This window comes from Semicossyphus pulcher, unplaced genomic scaffold (assembly GCF_022749685.1).
Source record: "Semicossyphus pulcher isolate SPU_LCO1_2020_fin unplaced genomic scaffold, fSemPul1.0.p SCAF_4, whole genome shotgun sequence".
NCBI lineage: Eukaryota > Metazoa > Chordata > Actinopteri > Labriformes > Labridae > Semicossyphus > Semicossyphus pulcher.
In genome coordinates this window covers 10,139,042-10,160,196 of record NW_027211715.1, presented here as the reverse complement: position 1 = coordinate 10,160,196, position 21,155 = coordinate 10,139,042, and the positions used below count along the sequence as shown (strand labels likewise).

The following is a 21,155-nucleotide window of genomic DNA, read 5'->3' as shown; positions in this document are numbered from 1 at the left end:
TGCTGATTGTGGAGAAAAGGACTTTGGACTTGTGTTTATGTTCAGAAATGATCTTGGAGAAATGGGCCTGTCTTTCTTTTCTGACAGTAGTGTTGTAAGGTTTAATGTTAAACTTAAAAATGCCTAGGTGGATGTGTAATTTACTTTTCCTCCACTGTCTCTCAGCCCTACGACAGTTTCTCTTCAGCTGACAAATAGCAGCAGTTTTCCAGGGTAAATTGTGGGCTACTTTACTTTCTCTAGTTCTTGAAGGAGCAGAAGTATCAAGAGACTTCAGTTTGTGATTAAAACCCTGAACTAGATTGTCAACTGAGTCAGTGTTAGTTGTGTTAATTTAAGTGTTAATTTCAATACCCCTTGTAATAACTAAATCTTGTGTATTCCCATGGCAGTGGGTGGCCAACATGTTACACTAGACCAAGAGATGACATCTAAAAATTCTGTAGCATTTGCATTTGCAGTGTCATTGACATGAAAGTTGAAATCACCAATCAAAATAATTTTCATATTTGGTGAGTACAACTGACATAAAATCAGAGAAAACTAAAAAAAAATGTACATTGTGCTTCTGTGGCCGATAGACAGTAACAGTTAATATAGACTGCTGAGCTTTAATGATGAAAGCTAAGTATTCAAAGCTAAAAAAGTCACCAAAACAAAACAAGTGAAGTTATTAGAGAAGATACTGGCAACACCTCCTCCTTTTTTGTCCTGTCTGCATGTGTACAGGAAACTATGGTTTGGTGGAGATAATTCTAATAATATGGCAGAGACAGTTGAGGAAAGCCAACATTCAGTTAAAATTAAAAAACTGAGACCATGTTGACAGATAAAATCATTAATGTAAAAAGTCCTGCTGGACAGTGGTCTGATATTCAAAAGTCCAAACTTTATCAGTTCAGGTTTTGGACCTGAGGGGCACACTGACTGTAGCCAGGTATTGAGACTGAGCAGCCTGCTAAAACGCTCCACACCTCGATGAAAAGAGGGGATGGGTCCAGAGATAAAAACAGATTTTTTGCAGTCCTTGACTACTTTAAAAAGACTGTTAAAATTTACGTTTAAGAGCTTCTGACTGATTGGAAGTATTGTTGGTGTCAACATGGATAACAATATTCCTGGCGTGAGGATGTTTACTCAGCAGAGACGGGATCTGCTCAACCAGGTCCAAAACCTTGCCGCTTATGATGCATCCCTGCAGGCTTTTTATGTGATGACGAGGGAGCTGGGGCGGCCTCACAGAGGCGTGAAGGAGGAGCCTCTGCAGTGTTCCAGTGGAGCCAGGGGAGCTGTTTGGGTCTGCTGCTCTGGAAGCCCTCGAATAGACCATCCAGGCCAGGCAGACCAGGCAGCAACTCTCTAGTCTCAACAGGGGCGTGCCTCCACCTAGTAGGCTTGAACAAATAGTTCCTACAGCTACAAAAACTTTATACACATTTGCAAATCTTAGCAAAATATATTTTGTGAACATTAGTTTGAGAGCTCCAAATCTTTAAGATCATTATTTGACTTCATATAAACCCTAATTTCTAATTTCTTGATACAGTGTAAAGTGCTCTGAGAGGCCCGAAGACGAAGAGGATTATATGATTCGCATTATATGATGCAGTCTATTGGGGGGGGGGGGGCATGCAAACTCCACACTTCATCCAAACTTGGATTTGAACTAGGAAGCTTCTAGCTGTGAGGGGACGCCGCTAACCACTGCACCACAATGCAGCCCCAACAAACTCAAATGAAATGAAATTGTTTCAAAATATATCTATAAATCTATAAAATAAAGAGTTTGGGTCTTGGTCAGAGACACATCAAACAAATCATTAACAAAATATCTTAATTCTCCTTCCTTCTTACAGCTAAACTATATGTACTATACTATAAGTATTATCTCTTAGCTTAAACATAGTCATTATGCTTGGAATTCAGGAGAATAAATTAAGATTCCCAAAATGTTTGAAACACCCTTCAATAAAATGCAGTCCACCACCACCATATTCAATTCCTTGCTCTCTTTCTCTCTCTCTCTCTCAAACACACACATATGCCCACACAAAAACTATTACCTGCAGTGCACAGTGATTGGTCCATCTTGTCCAAATTGCTCCTTAGTTTTATGAACCTGGCCAATGAAGTCAATGAAACCCTCCCCAGTTTTTGGCACTCCTTGCTCTGGCCAGTCAGTAAACTGAAACTGCCTGATGGTCCTTGACTGACCATCCTAAAAAATAGACAAGAAAATGGAGACAGATATTGTAAATCACTTAAATACTATAGCAAGTAGAGACCAGTGTTTGTGGCATTTCTAAAGAGTAAAGTATTACTACTCTTTAGTATTTAGTAGTACTCTTAGTAGTACTTACTTTTTTCCTGTAAATGTAGCTGTAAATTTATATTTGTATTACATGTAAAATTACATGTAGGCTACTCATAAATAAAGCAGTTTACATGCAGAACTTTCTTGTGTGTAACTTCCGGTTAGGACTGTAGGGAGCTAAGCTCCAGATGATGCTCGAAGTGAAGCGAGTTGCCACTACAACAATACGAAGAGACTAAACAGGCAGCCCTCGGGGTGTCAAATACCGAGACTTTCCTGCTAGCGACGGAACTTTCAATAATCTTCCGCCTGTGGCACTCATGGATCGATGTGACTATGCTAGCAAGCGCTCAGCCCTTGAGGAATGATTGCCTTAAGATTCCAATTTTGGTCAATAATAAATATCAAATAATATCAATCTAATTTTTGAAGATTAAATTTAATCTACTTTAATCAAATGACTCATAGCGTTTTTACCTTAAATCATAAATGTAATCTCTAACTTTAAAGACTGAATTTAACTTTGCTTCTATCAGATAATAAATAACAATTTATTACTTTAAATCTTAACATCAATCGCGGCTAGTTTCTTTATCCCCTTTGCCGGTAACCACCGTGGGTCCCCTGGGGGGGAAGGCACAGTAAGGCTTCCCTATGTGATTCTCGCCCACATTGGCTTCCGCAGGTCCTGGCTCCCTGACAAACTTTACTTCTCACTTAGTTTTTGTTGTCCACTACTTAGTCCATATAGGAGTCTCTCTTTTTACCTCCCCAGCTAAAGAGGGTCACTAATGGGAACACCAAAACCTACGGCTATCTCTTCTCTCCGTCTGAAGTATCCCTGGCCTCACAAAGCATAACAGTTATAAGCTTTTAACCAGGCCCCAGCCCCGGAAGGGACAGGTTTTCTACCCTATTTAAGTGTGTGTATATGTGTGCCCTAATGTCGTCAGTCGTGTAGCCATAGTGTGGATGAGCTTGAGCTTACCTTCGGGGGCGCCACGAAGATCTTTGAAGAAAAACTCTTATAAGTATGTATTAGCAACAGAAACCGAGAAACAGAAACTTGACTTAAAAGTTTAAAGGGTCTTTATTTAAGCTACATGCTTTACAACTAATTTAGTAGTTAAAAAACAAGAAATAAACAGAAAAACAAACCAAAAAGCAAACCAAAACTAAAAAAAAGGTCTAGCGCAAAATCATAAATCTAAAAGGCCATATGAAACAAATATAAAAATTGCATAATTCTCCTATTCTTTTAACAGAAGGACAGACAGTTCTGTCAAAAAGTCAGATGGATTTACTTCAGGATCAAAGTCAACAGTTCATACAGTTTTCTGAAACAAAGGGCCTCTCCTTCTCTGTCTTTGGGTGTCGAGTACAAGTTATATGGCTGCACTAACTTTAGGCTAGGTTTGAGTAAAAATGTTGGCAAAATAGAAAAACTCTAATGGAGGCTTAGTTGCTGTTTTTTTTTTGAAAAACAAACTTTGCATACTTAAAGGAAGAAAATAAGAGGAAGCTTAAAAAGAGGTAAAAAGTAATAGAAAATTGTGAATCCAAGTTATGAGGACCAGCCTATTAGATGGGAGTCTGTTACCTGTTTTTGTAGGCTCTGCCAAACTGCCAGAGTTTGAGTGTGATGTAAACCTGTCTTTTCAATACTTCTAAGTTCACTCTTGATTCTTTGGACATTTTAACCTTGAGGACCTTGTGTCCAGTACAAATACCCCCAATTAAGTGCAGTAGACCATTGCATGGAAGGAAGCATATTCTGTAACAAAAAATAGCATCCTGTGACCTTGTTGGCAAGTCGAACTAAAATCAGCTGAGCTTCCTAGTGTAACCTCATGCAACTATATGGCAAAGATTTGCTAAAGAGAACCTACCCTTGCATCTGTCACTTTGAATTCTCTCAGGATGTACTGAGGCATGTTGTACTCCGCCATGGGGTCCACAACAAAGTACTGGTAGCGTGCAGAGCGGTCGAATGGCCAGTACTGATGACACTTTTCCTAAAGAATGGAGGGAGTAGATGCATCACAATTAGTAAAATGGTAAATGGACTGCACTTTAATAGCACCTACTAGTCTTCTAACTACTCAAGTCGCTTTACACTACATGTTAGCATTCACCCTTTTATATACACATTTATTTCCATGCAAGGCAGCTGTTCAAATAATCATTCATAAACTGCAGGCGATGCATCTGGGAGCAATTTGGAGTTCAGTATCTTTCCCAAGGATACTTCGGCATGTAGATTGGAGGGGCTGGGGATTGAACCACCGACTTCTATGATTGTAGGGTGGCCAACACACACCTCTAAGTCACAGCTGCCCCTTAAGTGTAAACTGTAAAAAAAAAATAAAAAAATAAAATTGTAGTTTGAACAAAAAAAATGTTAGTGTCTGGGGTGCCTTAAAATTTTGATTTGACTGAATTTTGAAAGCTGAAGTTGAAAAAGATTTGTATTTATTCAAAACAAATATACTTTCCTAGTCAAATTAACTTCACCTTAATGAAGTTTTCTTAGATCGTATAATTACCATTCAGTTGCCATACAATTCTCTAATATAATTAAAACAGTCTTTTAGAAACAGAAAAAATAATTATCATTTAAGTAACACAATTGCTTGTAAACACAAAAGGGTAATAAATCATTTACTACAGTTTACTACATTTCCCCTTTAAATTCCAACAAAGTAATGAATCATGTAGGAAATTTTGTACAAAATAAACAACAATCAAATCGCCAAAACTGTGGTACATTGTTAGAAAGAACAATGTGTTTTCCTCAAAGTAAACTTTAAATTAAGCCAATTAGGAGAAAAAATGGTAATAACTTAAACTGGATGCGTATATGTATATAATAAATACTGTATTGTAACTCTAAGAATACATTCTGTTTAATTGCGCACTAAAGTGATAAAACCCAGAAGTGTCCAGGAATTGTCCTGTTGCTCTCCTGCATGCAGACTGTGCCTTTGATGACACCAGTGCTGGTAAACCTACTCAATCAGTCCACGCATGATTTCTCACAGACTACCCCCTCATCCTTTCCTCTGTGTGTTGTGTTTGTACCCTGTCACCTCCAAATACATTACAAACAAACAAACAAACAAACAAACAAAAAAATATGCTTCTATGCTGCCAGGCTCCGCGAATACATTTTTTTTATTAGACTGCAAAATGGGTTTTCCCCCATGACTCTGGTCCTGTTGTTTAGAGTCTGGTCATGTTGTTTTTGTGGTAATCCAGCCTTGAGTAAGCCTTTATTTATATGTTATATATGGAAAAGGGAATATATGGAATAGTAAATAGTTCATTTGTGGAGTATAGATGGCAGAGTAACCTTGTTTTAGTCTGACTGCCAGCCAAATACTTGTCTGGTCCATTCTAATCTTGCCCCATCCCTTTTTAACTTTGTAAGTCGTGACATTTGTGTGTGTGTGTGTGTGTGTGTGTATGTGTGTGTGTGTGTGTGTGTGTGTGTGTGTGTGTGTGTGTGTGTGTGTGTGTGTGTGAAATATGAAGATGTGCCAAAAAACAAGAGAAAAGAGTTGGAGAGTTGAAGTCTCTTAAGGTTGATGCAACCAAATGTTTTAGAATAAAAAATAATTTATTTGGCAAATCCAACCATGTCCCTTCGTTGTTCATCATCCCTTCACTCTTCACCACCTTTCCATTCTGTCTTCAGCTGTTTCTATCCAATAGAAGCAAATGCTCAAAAAAGAATCTTAAAAAAATATACAAATAGGTTTACTATGCATTGGTATGCACACGATAGTTATATCAAAACATTACTTGAAATAAAAGTTTTAATGGAATTATCTTTAAGAACCTGCCTTTGAAAGTATGCATTGCAGGTAGACTTACCCTGTCTGCATTAACTTAGTTATTTCTTAGTTCCCCATTTTTTATATTGTATTCTGTGTTAATTCACAAACTTTGTTAATTCACAAAGTATTTTAATTAGCTCACCTAGCTTCCCTCTAACTCGCACACAACTTCGCCCCACTATTGCGCCTCCATGCGTTTGACATGAAAGACAGCACGTTGTACGCGACCAATTCCCGCACAGCAAGGTCACTGGTCACTTATTGGCAAGCATTGAGGAGTCTTTTCAATCAAACAATCCCGCAAAATGTTTATTTTACTAATAAGTATATCACCATTTGCATGTTCAGGACATGAGGGAGAAAACTGGTAAAAAAAAAAAGTAGCACTGCTTGCCTTGTGTGTGATGCAGTGTTAATTTCGTCAATGGAAATAATGACGAAAAATGTTCGTCAACAATCTATTTTCTATGACGAAGACGAGACGTTGACGAACTAAAAATAGATTGTTGATAATAAAAACTTGTATGACACGTATGTATTGTTTTCGTTAATGAAACCAGATGGAACTAAATTGTTAGTGGCGGAGTGTCGAACATTCAAAATGCATATTTTCCCACATTGTGCCTCTAATCTGTCTGACGAAATACAAGCAATGCATTCGTGTAGCTGGGTCACAGGTATCACGAAGCAAGCTGTGAACCTTTTCTGTGTCACCCAGGCTTTCTGCTTCAGCTTCTGTGCACGCTCACAGAAAAAGGGGCGTTTTGAGTGGCATTTGGTGTTTCTTTTGCACAAAAAGGACAGATCATTGGTTGTCAGTCAGACTGTTTAAATGAGAAGCGATCAGCCGCTTGCCGTATACAATGAATGGGGGGAATTTTTGGCCCTGTTAGTTTGTTAAGTGGCATTGCTCCATAACAGGGTCGTAATAATAACAGCTTGAACTGGCAGTGTAAAATGGGCTACACACACCTGCACCTCTGAGCACAGCTGCTTATCCTTGCTTCTTTCTGTTTGTCTCTGTATATCTGCTACCCTGTCTGCATTATTTTTTATAAAGTGGCTAAAGTTGATTTTCTTTTACCCCCTGCAATCCATTTTTCAAAGCAGGTGAAAACTGGATCTTTTTAAACTTTTTTTTTAACCTTTTTTACATGATTTAGAGCAGTGGTTCCCAACCTGGGGTCCGGGCCCCCCTCAGGGGGGCGTCAAAGATCCCTGAGGATGTGTGAGGCTATGCACAGAGATTGTCAAGATTAGATTTGTACAAGTTAAATAAAATCATTTAAAAAGCCCTTACTTGACAATCAAAAGTCTGTTCAAGTGTTAAAAAAATATATTCATCCATACATACACACATGTATGCACACAGATATATTTTTTGACATACATTCATACTAGGGCTGTCAATCAATTAAAATATTTAATTGCGATTAATCGCATGGTTGTCCGTAGTATGACATCTGCACCTTCTATAAGCTTTATAAACAGCGACAATCAATGCATTTACAATAGGATTGTGTGCGGACAGAGAGCGTCCTGATGTCCTGAGACTCCTGTCACTGTGTCAGTGCTCTTCCTCAACAAGGAGAGCGGGCAAACAACTATTCATTTAGGGCGTAGTCATTTAATTGCACAGAAATCTGAAGCAGCGGCGGTGCCGCGGCAAAATGTATGTAGTGGAAACATTCTTGTCTTGTCCAGAAAACCATCTAGCAGGGCTTTGAGGCTGAATTTGCCATTTAAAAGACCCTTTTCTTTATCCAGTTCTGCTCACAGAGGTTTGTTTCTGCATGCTATCCACAACATTGCGGCTGCATCGCTTCGATTTCTGAAACTACACGGCGGGTGGATGTTCATAATAATAGAACACGCGTGCATTAATTGCGCGTAAAAATAATTAGTGGCGTTAAAATGACAAAGAACTATATTGATTGGTGTTTGGAATTAATCACTTTATTGTTTTGGTGTACGTGTATGCGGGCTAGGGGGGCTCAGCCTTTGTTAGGTATAAGTGGGGAGGTCCACTGATTTAAAGCACTGATTTTAGTCCATTTGAAGAGAATGTTGTTTTAGAATGAATTATGACAAAACATGACTTAAGTTGTGATTGAGATGTGTTACCCGTCCCATCTCGCGTAGTTTGGTCAGCATTACTACAATCGTGGAGTTTTGTTCCCACAGCATTCTCCAGAAGTCCTCTGTCGTCTCAGGTAATGGGCCCTGGGTGGCAATGTATGCTTTCTGTAGCCTGTAAATAAGAAAGACGGCTTTAGCAAAGTGCTTTTTCTTTGTGGTTTTATTTATTTATCTTTTGCTGTTTGGTTAGAGGACATGCATGACTGCATAAACTTGAACTAAGGGACAGAAAAAAAGCTGAGGGCCCATATGTCCCCCTTTCCCCCTGCTACAAGGAAGAGAGCCCTGAAAAAGTATGGAACACATATCCTTTCTCATAAAGCATTTGCAAAGCATTAAGTACTCTATATTCAGTGTTTACAATGGACTGCACTCATATAGCGTCTTCCTATGCTTCAATCCCACTCAAAGCACTTTATACAACATGTTTTTTCAACTCATCTACACATACATTAATACAATGATGGTGGTGGCTACTATGCAAGCGCAAACCTGCTCATCACGATTTATTGTAATACTTATTCATACACAGGCTCATACACCAGTGGCACAGCCTTTGTCAGCAATCTGGGGATTGGTATCTTGTTCAAGGACACTTGGACATGCAGACTGCAGAAGCCCAGAATGTAGCTGCTGATTCACTAGCTAACCACTTTATCACCTGAGCCACAACAGCATGTTTATTTGGCAGAAGTCTTCTTCTCTGCCTTTGCTGGCACATTGCAGTATATCTTGCTGTGCAAATTGTCATTCATCTGCATAGAGTGAAACCACCTGAAGGAAGGTATATTGCATTAAAATGGTAAATGAACTGTACTTATATAGCACTTTTCTAGTTTTCCGACCACTCAGTGCTTTTACACTACATGTCACATTCATACCCAATGTTATGCCTTAGGGAGCAATTTGGGGTTTAGTTTCTTATTCACATGGAAGTCTAATGTTGTCCATGCAAAAATCAACTGAAAGAGAAAGAGAGGTTTACTTCTTCACTTACGCTGAATTCTCTCTGCCTCTTGACAGAACTATGAATTATCAAGACTTTACCATAGTAAGAGCATTCACTTCATATTGTATTTTATGTTTGCCAAAAAATGTTTTATGTCATGAGGTTTTTCTAGTTTAGTTATGGTTTGTATTTCAATATTATTTCCTGTTTTACCATGTCACTTTGTCTCTTGCTGTCAAGTCCTTATTGCTTAGTTTAGTTCATAACAAGCTTATGAGTGCTCAAGTGTCCAGATGAACTACGTGCGATGCTGCAGTGTTTGGATTGATGGAATTATTGTTCGGTGTTACTGGTGATTCCCCCTGCCAGTGAAGTAAAGTGCAGGTGTACGAAAATGCGAAGTAGAACCAGTGAGAGCGTTTTCCACAACCAGCAACATGTTTAGAAGCCTGTTTGCTGGCACAAGGAGCAGATTAAGATATCCTGATAAAAAAAACAAAACAATTTAATGTTTGCCTGCTTGCATCAATTCCATTTAGGAATCCTTGTCAAGCGGCCTATTTGTGTTTTAACCGAACTATTCATTTGGCTGCAAATATTATCCCTCACCTTAACTTTTTGTGACTCCATTTCTGTAGACTCCTGTTCATTACTGTTTGCATACGATGTAATTTGTCATAATTATTTACACTCTGATGTGCTCCCTAATCATTATTGGAAAAGAAAGAAAAGTGAAAAGCCACACTTCATGCAACCATTTACTAACAGGTATGAGCAGAATCATTGTATTACATCAATGTCATTCAGTCTTTCAGCTGCTGAATCTAACCATGTGTTTTCATGCCAGCTGAGTTCTGTCAACTCATTTACTTATTTAAGAATGTCTGGTACCGTGCCTATATAAAGCTCATAATGCTTTACTCAACTAGTATTGTCAACTACTTGAGGGATGGTAGACATGGATCCCAGTGTCAGAGCAGTAATTCTTGCAAATAAAGATGCTTTAAAACCGCAGTGTGAGCACTCCAGATGCAGAAAAGAGCTACTGCAACATGCAGTCCTGTGTTTTGAAGAGTTAAGTATCAAACAAATGCAGTTGTTAATTTCCAAAAACCTCACCCAAATCCAACACGCACATTGATGTAATGTGTAGCCTGTGCATTAAGACATCATGGCATTTGGCCAAACATAACTACGTGTGCACAAGCTACACACAAAATACAGAACATTTCAGCCAGGTGGATGAAACGAAGCACACGCCAGAGACTCAGAGTTTCTATTTGACACAAAACACATTTTATTGTCCAGGTGCTTCAGACAAATTGTGTTCATTTAAGTATGGAAAGTAACCAAGTATCCTTATTGTTGTAGATGGACAGAGAGCCAGTATACGGTCTGATGAATCCCCATGTGCCAGTCCTTGCTGTGTACTTTGATGGTCAGGACCTCATGGCTGATAACAGGCCTGCCTGACCGTCTATGGAGGCCTTAATTAGGATCCTACCATCAAAGCACTCACAAGGCTGGTCACATGAGGTGCATGTCCTGATTACCATGTACTTGCTGGCACACAGCCATCGTACAGCATGGTGTCCCGGGCCTTCCATGTTCCCAAGTATACAGTCTGCAGACTGGTGCACAGTGGAGTGGAGAAGATTGCAGCCCTTCGCCAGGAGGTCATCAGGTTGCCCGCTGCTGGAGACATGGATGAGGTTGGCCAAGCATTTGCACGGCTGGCCAACAGTCCAGTGTTCTCCAGATGTGTGGGCTCCATTGATGGCTGCCATGTCCGTATCAAGACCCCCCCCCGGGACCCCGTGGCCTGAATTACCTCAATCGAAAGCTCTTCCCATCCATACAACTACAGGCAGTATGTGATGGGAAGGGCCTCTTCATTAACATGTATGTGGGGTTTCCTGGCTCCTTCCATGACAACAGAGTCCTATAGAACAGCAGGATCTACAGAGACGCTCTGTATCCTCCCCCAGGTAAGAGTCAGATATCTTTCTCATACTCCCGTTTTCATCAAAAACATTACATTTTATTTTCTTTCTCTCCGTAGGGTACTTTATTGTGGGTGATGGTGGCTACCCCTGCACTGAGAAACCTGTGGCCATCATTACCTCATACAGAGAACCACTGCAGGGGAGGGTGCAGAGCAGCTTCAACTACCATCATGCCAAGGCCCGTCGTATTATAGAGCAGCCTGTGTCACCGCCTGTGCAGTCCTGCATAACGTCTGCCTCACAGCGGAAGACATCCTTGAGCCTGCGGAGGATGTTGGGAACATTGGTGTGGATCCACCAAGTCTAGTTAGGGGGGTACGAAGCGGATATGGCCAGCGAGACCGACTGGCAGGGCGGCTCTCTGCTCCACTTGTGCACCCTGTGGAATTACAAGAGCATGATTATTTGTAGACTTTGGGGACAAGACACCACACTTTATGATAAGCTGTGTGCCTGTGACCCTTTTTTTCAGTTATGTATATTTCTATGTTGTCATTTTAGTTGTGCCACATTCCTGTGTTTTAAACATTAATTTGGAAAGGGAAAAAACCTCCAAAACTTACATGTAGCTCAAAGCCTTGAAGGCCATTTAAATGTATGTTTAAATATGTCCTGTACACGATACTGAAATGACAACCATAATGGAATGAACTGCCCTGTACTACATGAAGGAAACATTTTAATAAGTGCTAATAACTGCTACCACAGCCTTCTGTGTGAGGTTTACCTTTCTTAACCATGTGTGCTTAATGTAGTACATTTTGACTGTCCTGATTGATTCACGTCATCGTTGAAGTGAACATGTCGGACTATGAAAGTGATGAGGAAGATTTAGCAGTGGATCCAATGGTACCTCTAAGGGCACGATCCGTGTCAGGAAAATTATGAAATACATGCGGTGGAATTTTTTTTATTACTACAGCCAGGAAAATCACAAATTCGCACCATGTAGACATGTATTTTCCTCTGTGACTCTCTGTGTGTTCTCTTAGAAACAGCTGATGGATCACATCACCTGAGAAACTGGCCTGCCGCAGCCGTAGCAACACTGGATTTGTCAAGAGAGAAAATAGTGCCAAAAGAACATCGCAGTACATGAAATCTTACAGATTTTGTGTTGAAAACGGATCACCATTGCCTGCGTGGTCTTTTTTGGAGGGTAAAACTTTTTGGTTTCATGACCCTGGCATCTCACCGGAACTACTTATTCTACGTTCGGAACCGGAGAGAACTCTGACCAGGGGACTCGGTGAGTAAGCTAAAAGCTTTGCAACCACCACACTACTGGCAAGTATTTCATACAACTTGGTGTCCAAAAATTCGAACTATCCCTTTAAGTTGACTCATTGCAAAGAACAAAAAACAGCCACTTACACTTGAACAGCTTTTCCTCCATCTCGTTCAAATGTGCCAGATGTGGGGGCAGATCTTTTATACCATTTAGCCAACAGGCTTCTGGGAAGGCTGCTTTCAGGGATCCTCGCTTATCGCTCCTTGGAACTCCCTTCTCTCTCCTCGCTCCTTCAAGCAGCGATAATAGCTTTGAGACGGTCCTCAACATGACAGCTCCTGAACTACTTCCGGTTTAAGCGAGGACATATCAAATAAGAGACATGAGAAGCAGCCCTTGTCTCTCATGTTGATCCACTTCCTGCCTTTGTGTGTTTGCCACTTGTTTGATTATGTGCCCTGCCCTTATTGTTTTCATCTGCCCCTTGATTGTCTCACCTGTGTCTGATTAGCCTCACCTCCCAGTTTATTTAGTCTCTGTGTTCCCATGTCTCATGGTTAGTTCGTCGTTTGTCATATGTCTGTCGTCCTTCTACCCGAAACCTTGTTCCTAGTTGGAAAATTTTTGTGTTGATGTATTTTTGATGTGGATGTGACTTTTTTTCCCCAGGAATCTTTAATTAAGCCTTTGCTTGTTGCCTTGTTTTGTATTCTCTGTTAGTAAATAATAAATAATATGTCTGCATCTGGGTCTTCTCCATTTTTTGTATTTATACTAAATGTGACATTTTATGAAAATTGCAGTTAAACTTTTTTTTTATTGTGATTTGGTCGACAATCAGCCTTGTATACCTTTTTCAATACCATAACCCAGGTCTGTAAAAAAGGTTTTAAAATTTCAGGCTGTTCAAAAGACCACTATGACGGGCCACAGTAAAGAAAAAACTCCTCCTCCGACCCCGAAAACATTCTGAAAAAATTCCTTGCCACTCAACTCAAGATCCTATCAAAAACAGTTAAACAAATGTCATTCCACTGTGTCCACCGTCTCGGTGCTGTAAAAAAGAACCACAAACAACCCAAACAATTGCAACATTCTAAGAAAGAAGTGGTGAAGAAACAAGGGAAAGAACTGAAAGGCACCAGCTTAGGCAAGAACGATCAATCAATCAATCAATCAATTGCGAGATGCAAGATAAACTGTTTGTTGACGACTCTTCTGCAACCAATAGTATCACCTGTCACATGTAAAAACAAAATAAAATAAAAAAGTTTCAAATGCTCGACAAGCCACTTCCTGGTTTCCTTGTAAAAATTGTTGTCGTCACCATGTCTCACACTGGCACTTTTTTGTTATACGTTATCCCTTTTCTCTGGTATGTTGTTTGTCATGTCCCTTGCCCCCCATCCCTCCCACACCATTGCATCCACACACATAAACATGCATGCATACTCATACACACACCAAATTTACTAGCTGGAACATTTGTGGGATTGGAAATCAGGCAAAACAACTAAAGGTTAAGGACCAACTCATGTAAAATACACGTGGCTATTTGTCTTTTACAAGAAACTAATTTAACTGACTTCAGAAGCACTGTTTTGAAATCATCACAATTCCCACACATAGAGAAGATGAGCTGCAAGTCTTATTAATAATAAAATTAAATTCAGTCATAACACTACAATCCAGAAAGACGATATGTCATTATAAACGTCTCAATTTAAAGTCTGTTTTGCAATTGCTTATCTGTATGGCCCCAATAAAGATGATCCTACTATCACAAAATCTTTTCTGCTTTCAACAACCCACCCAGGGGTTAATCTGAGTGAATCATAGGAGATTTCAACACTGTACTAGACCCATCTATAGAAAGATCCAACACTCCAATCCAGTGAAGTCTTAAAACGATAAATGGTAATAGTTGGAGATTAAACCATCTTGATTTTTTCCTAACTAGCAATTCCTTACATTCAGATATATTTGAAACACAAATTTGCTCGAGCACCATCAGCAATCATTCACCAGTTTCATTCAAACTCAACAGGAAGTAACTGAAAACAACAACCAAGATGGAGATTTAAGACACATCTCTGCTGAAGGAGCAGGACTTTGACAGTTACTTTAAGAGAATGAAAAAAATGGAAATAAATGACTCTCTGAATACCTCTCCAACACTTCTCTGTTCACAGGCAAAGCTGTATTAAAGCAAGAAAAGTTCAGCACACTGTCCAACTTGCAGAAAATACATTTATTTGCTTGCAACGTTTCGGTACTCAACTTCCATCAGGCAAATGGTTTTTGAAGGGAGTGGCTGCATGTTTGCAGCAATTCAACATGTTTGCCCATACGTGCAACGTGGAGCCTCCGCCTTGTGGGCCCACCACCTGCAAGGATAGGCATAGGGGTGGGGCGCATTGCAAACTGGGCAGCAGGCAAAGGCGGGGGCCTTGGCGTGCTGATTCCCGGTAGCGTAGACTGGTTAGACTTAGACTCAACTTTATTGATCCCTTTGGGATGACTCCCTCTGGGAAATTCAGTCTCCAGCAGCTTATACAGTACAATACAACAGGAAAGAATCAGCACACAGAGGGTAAAAAATAAAGATCAAAATATATATATCTATCGATATATATATATATATAAAAAAGTACAAAATACGTGCAATGTCACCTCTCTGGTGGGGTAGGAACCGGAGCTGGTGCGGGAGGTCGAGCGTTACCAATTAGAGATAGTTGGGCTCACCTCCACGCACAGCTCTGGCTCTGAAACCAAAATCCTGGAGAGGGGCTGGACTCTCGCCTTTTCCGGAGTTGCCCAGGGTGAGAGGCGGCGGGCGGGTGTGGGGATATTCACAAGCCCCTGGCTGAGTGCTGCTGTGTTGAAGTTTTCCCTGGTGAACGAGAGGGTGGCCTCTCTGCGACTGCAAGTTGTGGAGAGGAAGGCTCTGACTGTTGTTTGTGCGTATGCACCAAACAACAGTTCAGAGTATGCACCCTTCTTGGAGTCACTGGGCGGACTAGGGGTACCGTCTGGGGACTCCATAGTTCTACTGGGGGACTTTATCGCTCAATGTGGGCAATGATGGAGAAACCTGGAGGGGGGTGATTGAGTTGTATCTTGTTATTGGACTTCTGTGCTCGTCATTGGATTGGCCATAACAAACACCGTGTTCGAACATAGGGCTGCTCATAAGTGTACCTGGTACCAGAGCACCCTAGGCAGCAGATCAATGATCGACTTTGTGGTCATTTCATCAGACCAGCGGCCGTATGTTTTGGACACTCGGGAGGGAAGAAGAAGAGAGGAGCAGAGCTGTCAACGGATCACCACCTGGTGGTGAGTTGGATCAGATGGTGGGGGAGGCTGTGGGACAGACCTGGTAAACCTAATGGTGTAGTAAGGGTGAACTGGGAATGTCTGGCGGAGGCCCCTGTCCACCTCCGGAAGAATTTCTCTTGTGTCCCGTGAGAGGTTGGGGACGTGGAATCCCAATGGGCCATGTTAAAAGCCTCCATTGTGGAAGCGACTACAAGGAGTTGTGGCTGCCAGAAGGCTGTCGGTGCCTGTCGTGGCGCAACCTGAGAACCTGTTGGTGGACACCGACGGTGAGGGAAGCCGTCAGGCTGAAGAAGGAGGCCTTTCGGACTTCGGACTGTGGTTCGGAAGCAAAATCCCGGGTGTGGGAGGAGCTCGGGGAGGCTATGGAGAAGGACTTTCGGTGAGCCTCAATGAAGTTCTGGCAAACTATTAGACTAGGGAAGGGGAAGCAGGGATTGGCTCAAGCTGTTTTCAGGGGTGGAGAACTGCTGACCTGGACTGAGGATTTTTTTCGGGCAGTGGAAGGAACACTTAGAGGAACTCCTGAACCTGAACGTCCTCTGATGAGGAGGCAGAGTCTGAAGGTCCAGGGGAAGCCTTATCTATATCCGTGGCAGAGGTCGCTGAGGTAATAAAGAAGCTTCACAGTAGCAAGGCGCCAGTGGTAGATGAGATTCGCCCTGAGATGCTAAAGGCTCTGGACATTGTTGGGCTGTCGTTGATGCCTCTTTAATGTCGCGTGGAGTCTGGGACAGTACCTGTGGAATGGCAGACTGGGGTGGTGGTTCCCATTTTTAAAAAGGGGGACCGGAGGGTGTGTCCCAACTATCGGGGTTTAACACTACTCAGCCTCCCGGGTAAAGTTTATTCCAGGGTGCTTGAAAGGAGGCCGATTGTCGAACCTCGGATACAGGAGGAATACGACCTGGCCATGGAACAGTGATCCAGCTCTTTACCCTGGCAGGGCTGCTTAGGGGGGCATTGGAGTTTGCTCATCCAGTCTACATGTGCTTTGTGGACTTGGAGAAGGCCTATGATCTTGTCCCCCGGGTACTACAGGAGTATGGGGTACCAGGGCCGTTGATACAAGCCATCCGGTCGCTGTATAACCAAAGTGGGAGTTGTGTCCGCATCCTCGGCACAAAGTCAAATACATTCCTGGTGCGTGTTAGCCTCCGCCAGGGCTGTCCCTTGTCACCAAGGCTGTTTGTGATCTTCATGGACAGGATCTCAAGGCGCAGCCAGGGGGAGGGTTTTCAGTTTGGGGGATCTCAGGATTTCACCTCTGTTTTTTACAGATAATGTTGTCTTGTTGGCTTCATAAAGCTGGGACCTCCAGCAGGCATTGGGGCGGTTTGCAGTCGAGTGTGACACGGTTGGGATGAGAGTCAGCACCTCCAAGTCTGAGGCCATGGTTCTCTGCCGGAAACCGGTGGATTTCCCCCTCCGGGCGGGGAATAAGTCTTTGCCTCAAGCGAAGGAGTTTAAGTATCTAGGGTCTTGTTCGATTTACCAGTTGATCTACGTTCCAACCCACAAGCTTTGGTCACAAGCTTTGGGTAGTGACCGAAAGAATGAGATCGTGGATGATACAAGCAGCCGAAATGAGTTTCCTTCGGAGGGTGTCTGGGCTCAGCCTTAGAGATAGGGTAAGGAGCTCGGAGATCCGGGGGGAGCTCGGAGTAGAGCCGCTTCTCCTTCGCATGATTATATATCCCGTCTGGCCTGGGAACGCCTCGGAGTCCCCCAGGAGGAACTGGAAAGTGTAGCTGGGGAGAGGGACGCCTGGGTCAGATAATGGATGGGATGGAAACATTTAAGGTACCATAGGGGCTATATTCCAACCAAAACAGAAGACATGACAGTAGGTCATGAAACTGAAATTAATAATCTAATTGTTACAATTGTATAATTATTTACAATTAGTCTCTTTAGTATCACTCAAGATTCTCACTTGGTCAATTTCAAAATCTAATCCAGAAGTTCAGTATTGGGAAGAGTTCATGCTCTTCAAATCTATCATCCTTTCAAGACTCAATAATACCCTCAGCAACCCAACTCAATCCACCACAATTGCAACATTTTTAATATGTCTGGTTAAAAAAGAAATACTATTAATTATAATTAATTATATTTTTTTTTGACACCTCAATCACTCTTCCCATCTCCAAATGGGAACAAGATCTTTCCATCAGTACCAATGCTGACTTCTAGATCCAAATCTGTAAAAGATAACTTCATGAACTGCAAAAACACCAACTTACACAAAATGGGTTTTATTAAATCAGATAAATCCACACACTTCTCACTGAACACAGCTGACACTTACATGCTTGCTCTCTGGCAATAGTCACCAATCAAGCATTTTTGGGTCCAAGTCACAGATCACTTATCTAACATACTGGGCTTCCACATCCCTTTATCCCCACAGCTATGCATCTTAGGAGATGCACTATGCAACCCTATATCTAGCACACTCCTCACAACCCTAACTATGACCAAGAAGGCAATCCTCCGACACTGGAAATCATAAAATCACCTCAACATCACATAATGGAAGAGTAAGAATATACACTAACAGTCAAAAGTTTGGACACATTTTCTCATACAAGTGAATGGGAAAGTGTGTCCAAACTTTTGACAGGTAGTGTATCCATGGAAAAAAATGTCTCCCTCAACCATAAAACAGCCAACTTCAACAATACCTGGTCCAAATTGATCAACATACTAACCTCCGCTATTGCCTGATGTTCAATCTAGAATGTTAGGCTAAACACATACACTCGGCTGTGGCTCAGTGGTAGAGTCGGTCTTCTCTCAATTGGAAGGTCGGGGGTTCAATCCCTGACTGAGACAGTCACATGTTGAAGTGTCCTTGGACAAGACGCATAGCCATCGGGTATGAATGGGCATCTGTTTGGAGATTGGCACTTAGGCCTTTGCCATCAGTGTGTGAATCAGGGTTTCCGTTAGAAAAAATTTGTGCCGGTCCACGTGTCCTGGAAGCTTTCAATGTTCCGGTCAACTGTTAGTGAATAAATAGAGAGTGAATAAATATGCCTAATTTATTTTCATTATTACAATTTCCCTTCATTTTCTTTCGTTCCTTTCATCATTATTATTATTTTTTTCTTTTCTTTCGAAGTATATTAACCTCTATACTTATCTTACATCAGCCAAATGTCCCACTGTATATACATATGCAGTACTTTGCAAAATTTTAGGCAGGTGTGGAAAAAATGCTGTAAACTAAGAATGCTTTCAAAAACAAATAAACAAATTAACAATTATTGATATTTTTGAAAGCATTTTTTCACCTGCCTAAAACTTTTGCACAGTACTGTATGTGGTGGCTGCTTTCGTCACCAAACCCTATGAAACGTCCGTCACCCGATTCAGCAAACTGTGGGGAGGTGAATAGGTTATTTTAGTGTTAATTTTAGAGTTGTGAGTTTATAGTACTTACTTAGGTTGTTTTTAGCTAGCTTGTAACTTTAGTTGTACGGTTAGCTTTAGCTTGTAGGTTAACAGTGACACGACGACCAATTAATTGGCCTACCGATTTATCAGTCTATCACTACGTTAGACCATGCGCAGTGTAGATAGGGCCCTATGACTTTTTTTCTTGTGTTCCTGATGTCTGCTCAACTACATAGTCGTCTAAGTTTCTGTTAATTTTTTCTTGCTCTGGCGGCTGTCATTATCCTCCGTATGCTCAGCGCACTCAATCCTGAACTTCATGAATACAACAGGGCCTCCACACACCCTGTTGCAATATTCAGGAACTGGATGACCATGTGGAGTTGGTGGTTGAAGCATGGAACATAATGGATTTCTCTGCCCAGCTCACCTTTAAGTAGTCTTTGAACCCCACCCTGTCTCCCTGACATAAGGAGTATTTTGTCTGTGTTCAGGCCAGCTTTTCTCCAAAATAAGTGTCTGTGTGAGACTTTCTGCATCACCTGCATCTGATGTGGCAATTGTCAACAGCCTTTCTTTTGGTGGCTGCTGCTGCACTTCTCCATGCTGTGGTTGCTAGCTTTCATTAATGGATCACCCTTGTAGTGTGGCTGCAGCATCTTCATTAGGTTTTGGAAAACCACTTTCTGATGTCCATTTAGAGAGAGGTGTGATTACAAAATCAAGCTAGCCAGATGCTGGTGTCTGTCAGCTAGCTGAAGTGAAGGATGGCACTGACATGAAAAAAACAGATGAAAACTCTATCTATCTATCTATCTATCTATCTATCTATCTATCTATCTGTCTATCTATCTGTGTCTGTCTGTCAGTCTGTCCATCTATCCATCCATCCATCATAGGGATATTCGTACTACTAGTTGATATACAAATTAAGCATTTGGAAAAATCACATACAGCACATATCCAATAACAACAATAAAAACAACTCACAACCACATGTATATTTATTTATGATAATAACAATAACAATGCTTATTTCTCCTGGGCAAAATTCCTGGATGGGTGGGCCTTCCCATAACGCCGGGTCTGGGTCCGGGTCTGGATACAATGGCATCTGGGTCTGTAACTGGACTGCCGTCTCCTAATTAGTGACCTAGGCCATACTACAACTAGAGATAAAAAACATTACAGGCTACTCTCTCGGCTGATTTTGGTAAATATAGACTGTCAACATGAGTATCTGTGCTTACCACAGTTTCAGGTGCAGCAGGTAGACTGCTGAAGATACACTGTGATATAGCCTTCATTGTCTGTGGTACATTGTTAACACAGAATGAGGAGTTCTCATCTTGAATTAGGGTACATTGGCCAGGAGAAGGGAGTCGTGTATTTTCAGCATCCTTTATTATGTAGTTATTCCTGTGTGCTTTGTCACGGCCCCTCTACTTGGTACACTCCACTGTTGTTTCGTCTTGTTTCCGTCTCCAGGGCCGCCGATTTGGTGGCAGGCTAATCAGGAGAATGGGACACACCTGGGCCTGGTGTGCCTCAGAGCAGCAGCAGCCAGTCTTGGGCAGACCTTCTATCACCACACATTTCTGCGTTGTTCTTTTGTTTGTTCTTCTTTGTTTTTACACCACAACATCCATGCGACACATTTACACCCATCCACACCCCACACAAACTGACTTTACAGATTATTCATATCTACATGTTTTTGTTGGTTTTGACTATTTATGTTGTAAATAAATTACTTTTTTGATTATTATACCTGTGTGTCTCCCGTTTTTGTCACAGTCTAAGAGCCGGGCTGTGACAAATGTAAATGTAAATGTAAATGTTCTTTATTTATACAGCCCTTTACAACAACCCTTTCGGTGGACCAAAGTGCTTTACAATAGATAGTAATTAAAAAGGAATAGATAAAAACAATTAA

General features: G+C 41.4%; 1 protein-coding gene across 4 annotated transcripts in view; it reads right to left on the bottom strand.

The window, feature by feature from the left end:
• The window catches only part of ptprfa (protein tyrosine phosphatase receptor type Fa), a 220,143-nt gene that overhangs the window by 15,632 nt on the left and 183,356 nt on the right, over positions 1 to 21,155 (bottom strand). For all 4 annotated transcript variants that reach the window (XM_069679935.1, XM_069679936.1, XM_069679933.1 and 1 more), the window contains 3 exons: positions 8,278 to 8,404; positions 4,204 to 4,329; positions 2,064 to 2,218 (listed from right to left, as the gene is read on the bottom strand). In XM_069679935.1, the coding sequence (XP_069536036.1) occupies positions 2,064 to 2,218; positions 4,204 to 4,329; positions 8,278 to 8,404 (408 nt within the window). The remainder of the gene's footprint in view (positions 1 to 2,063; positions 2,219 to 4,203; positions 4,330 to 8,277; positions 8,405 to 21,155) is intronic.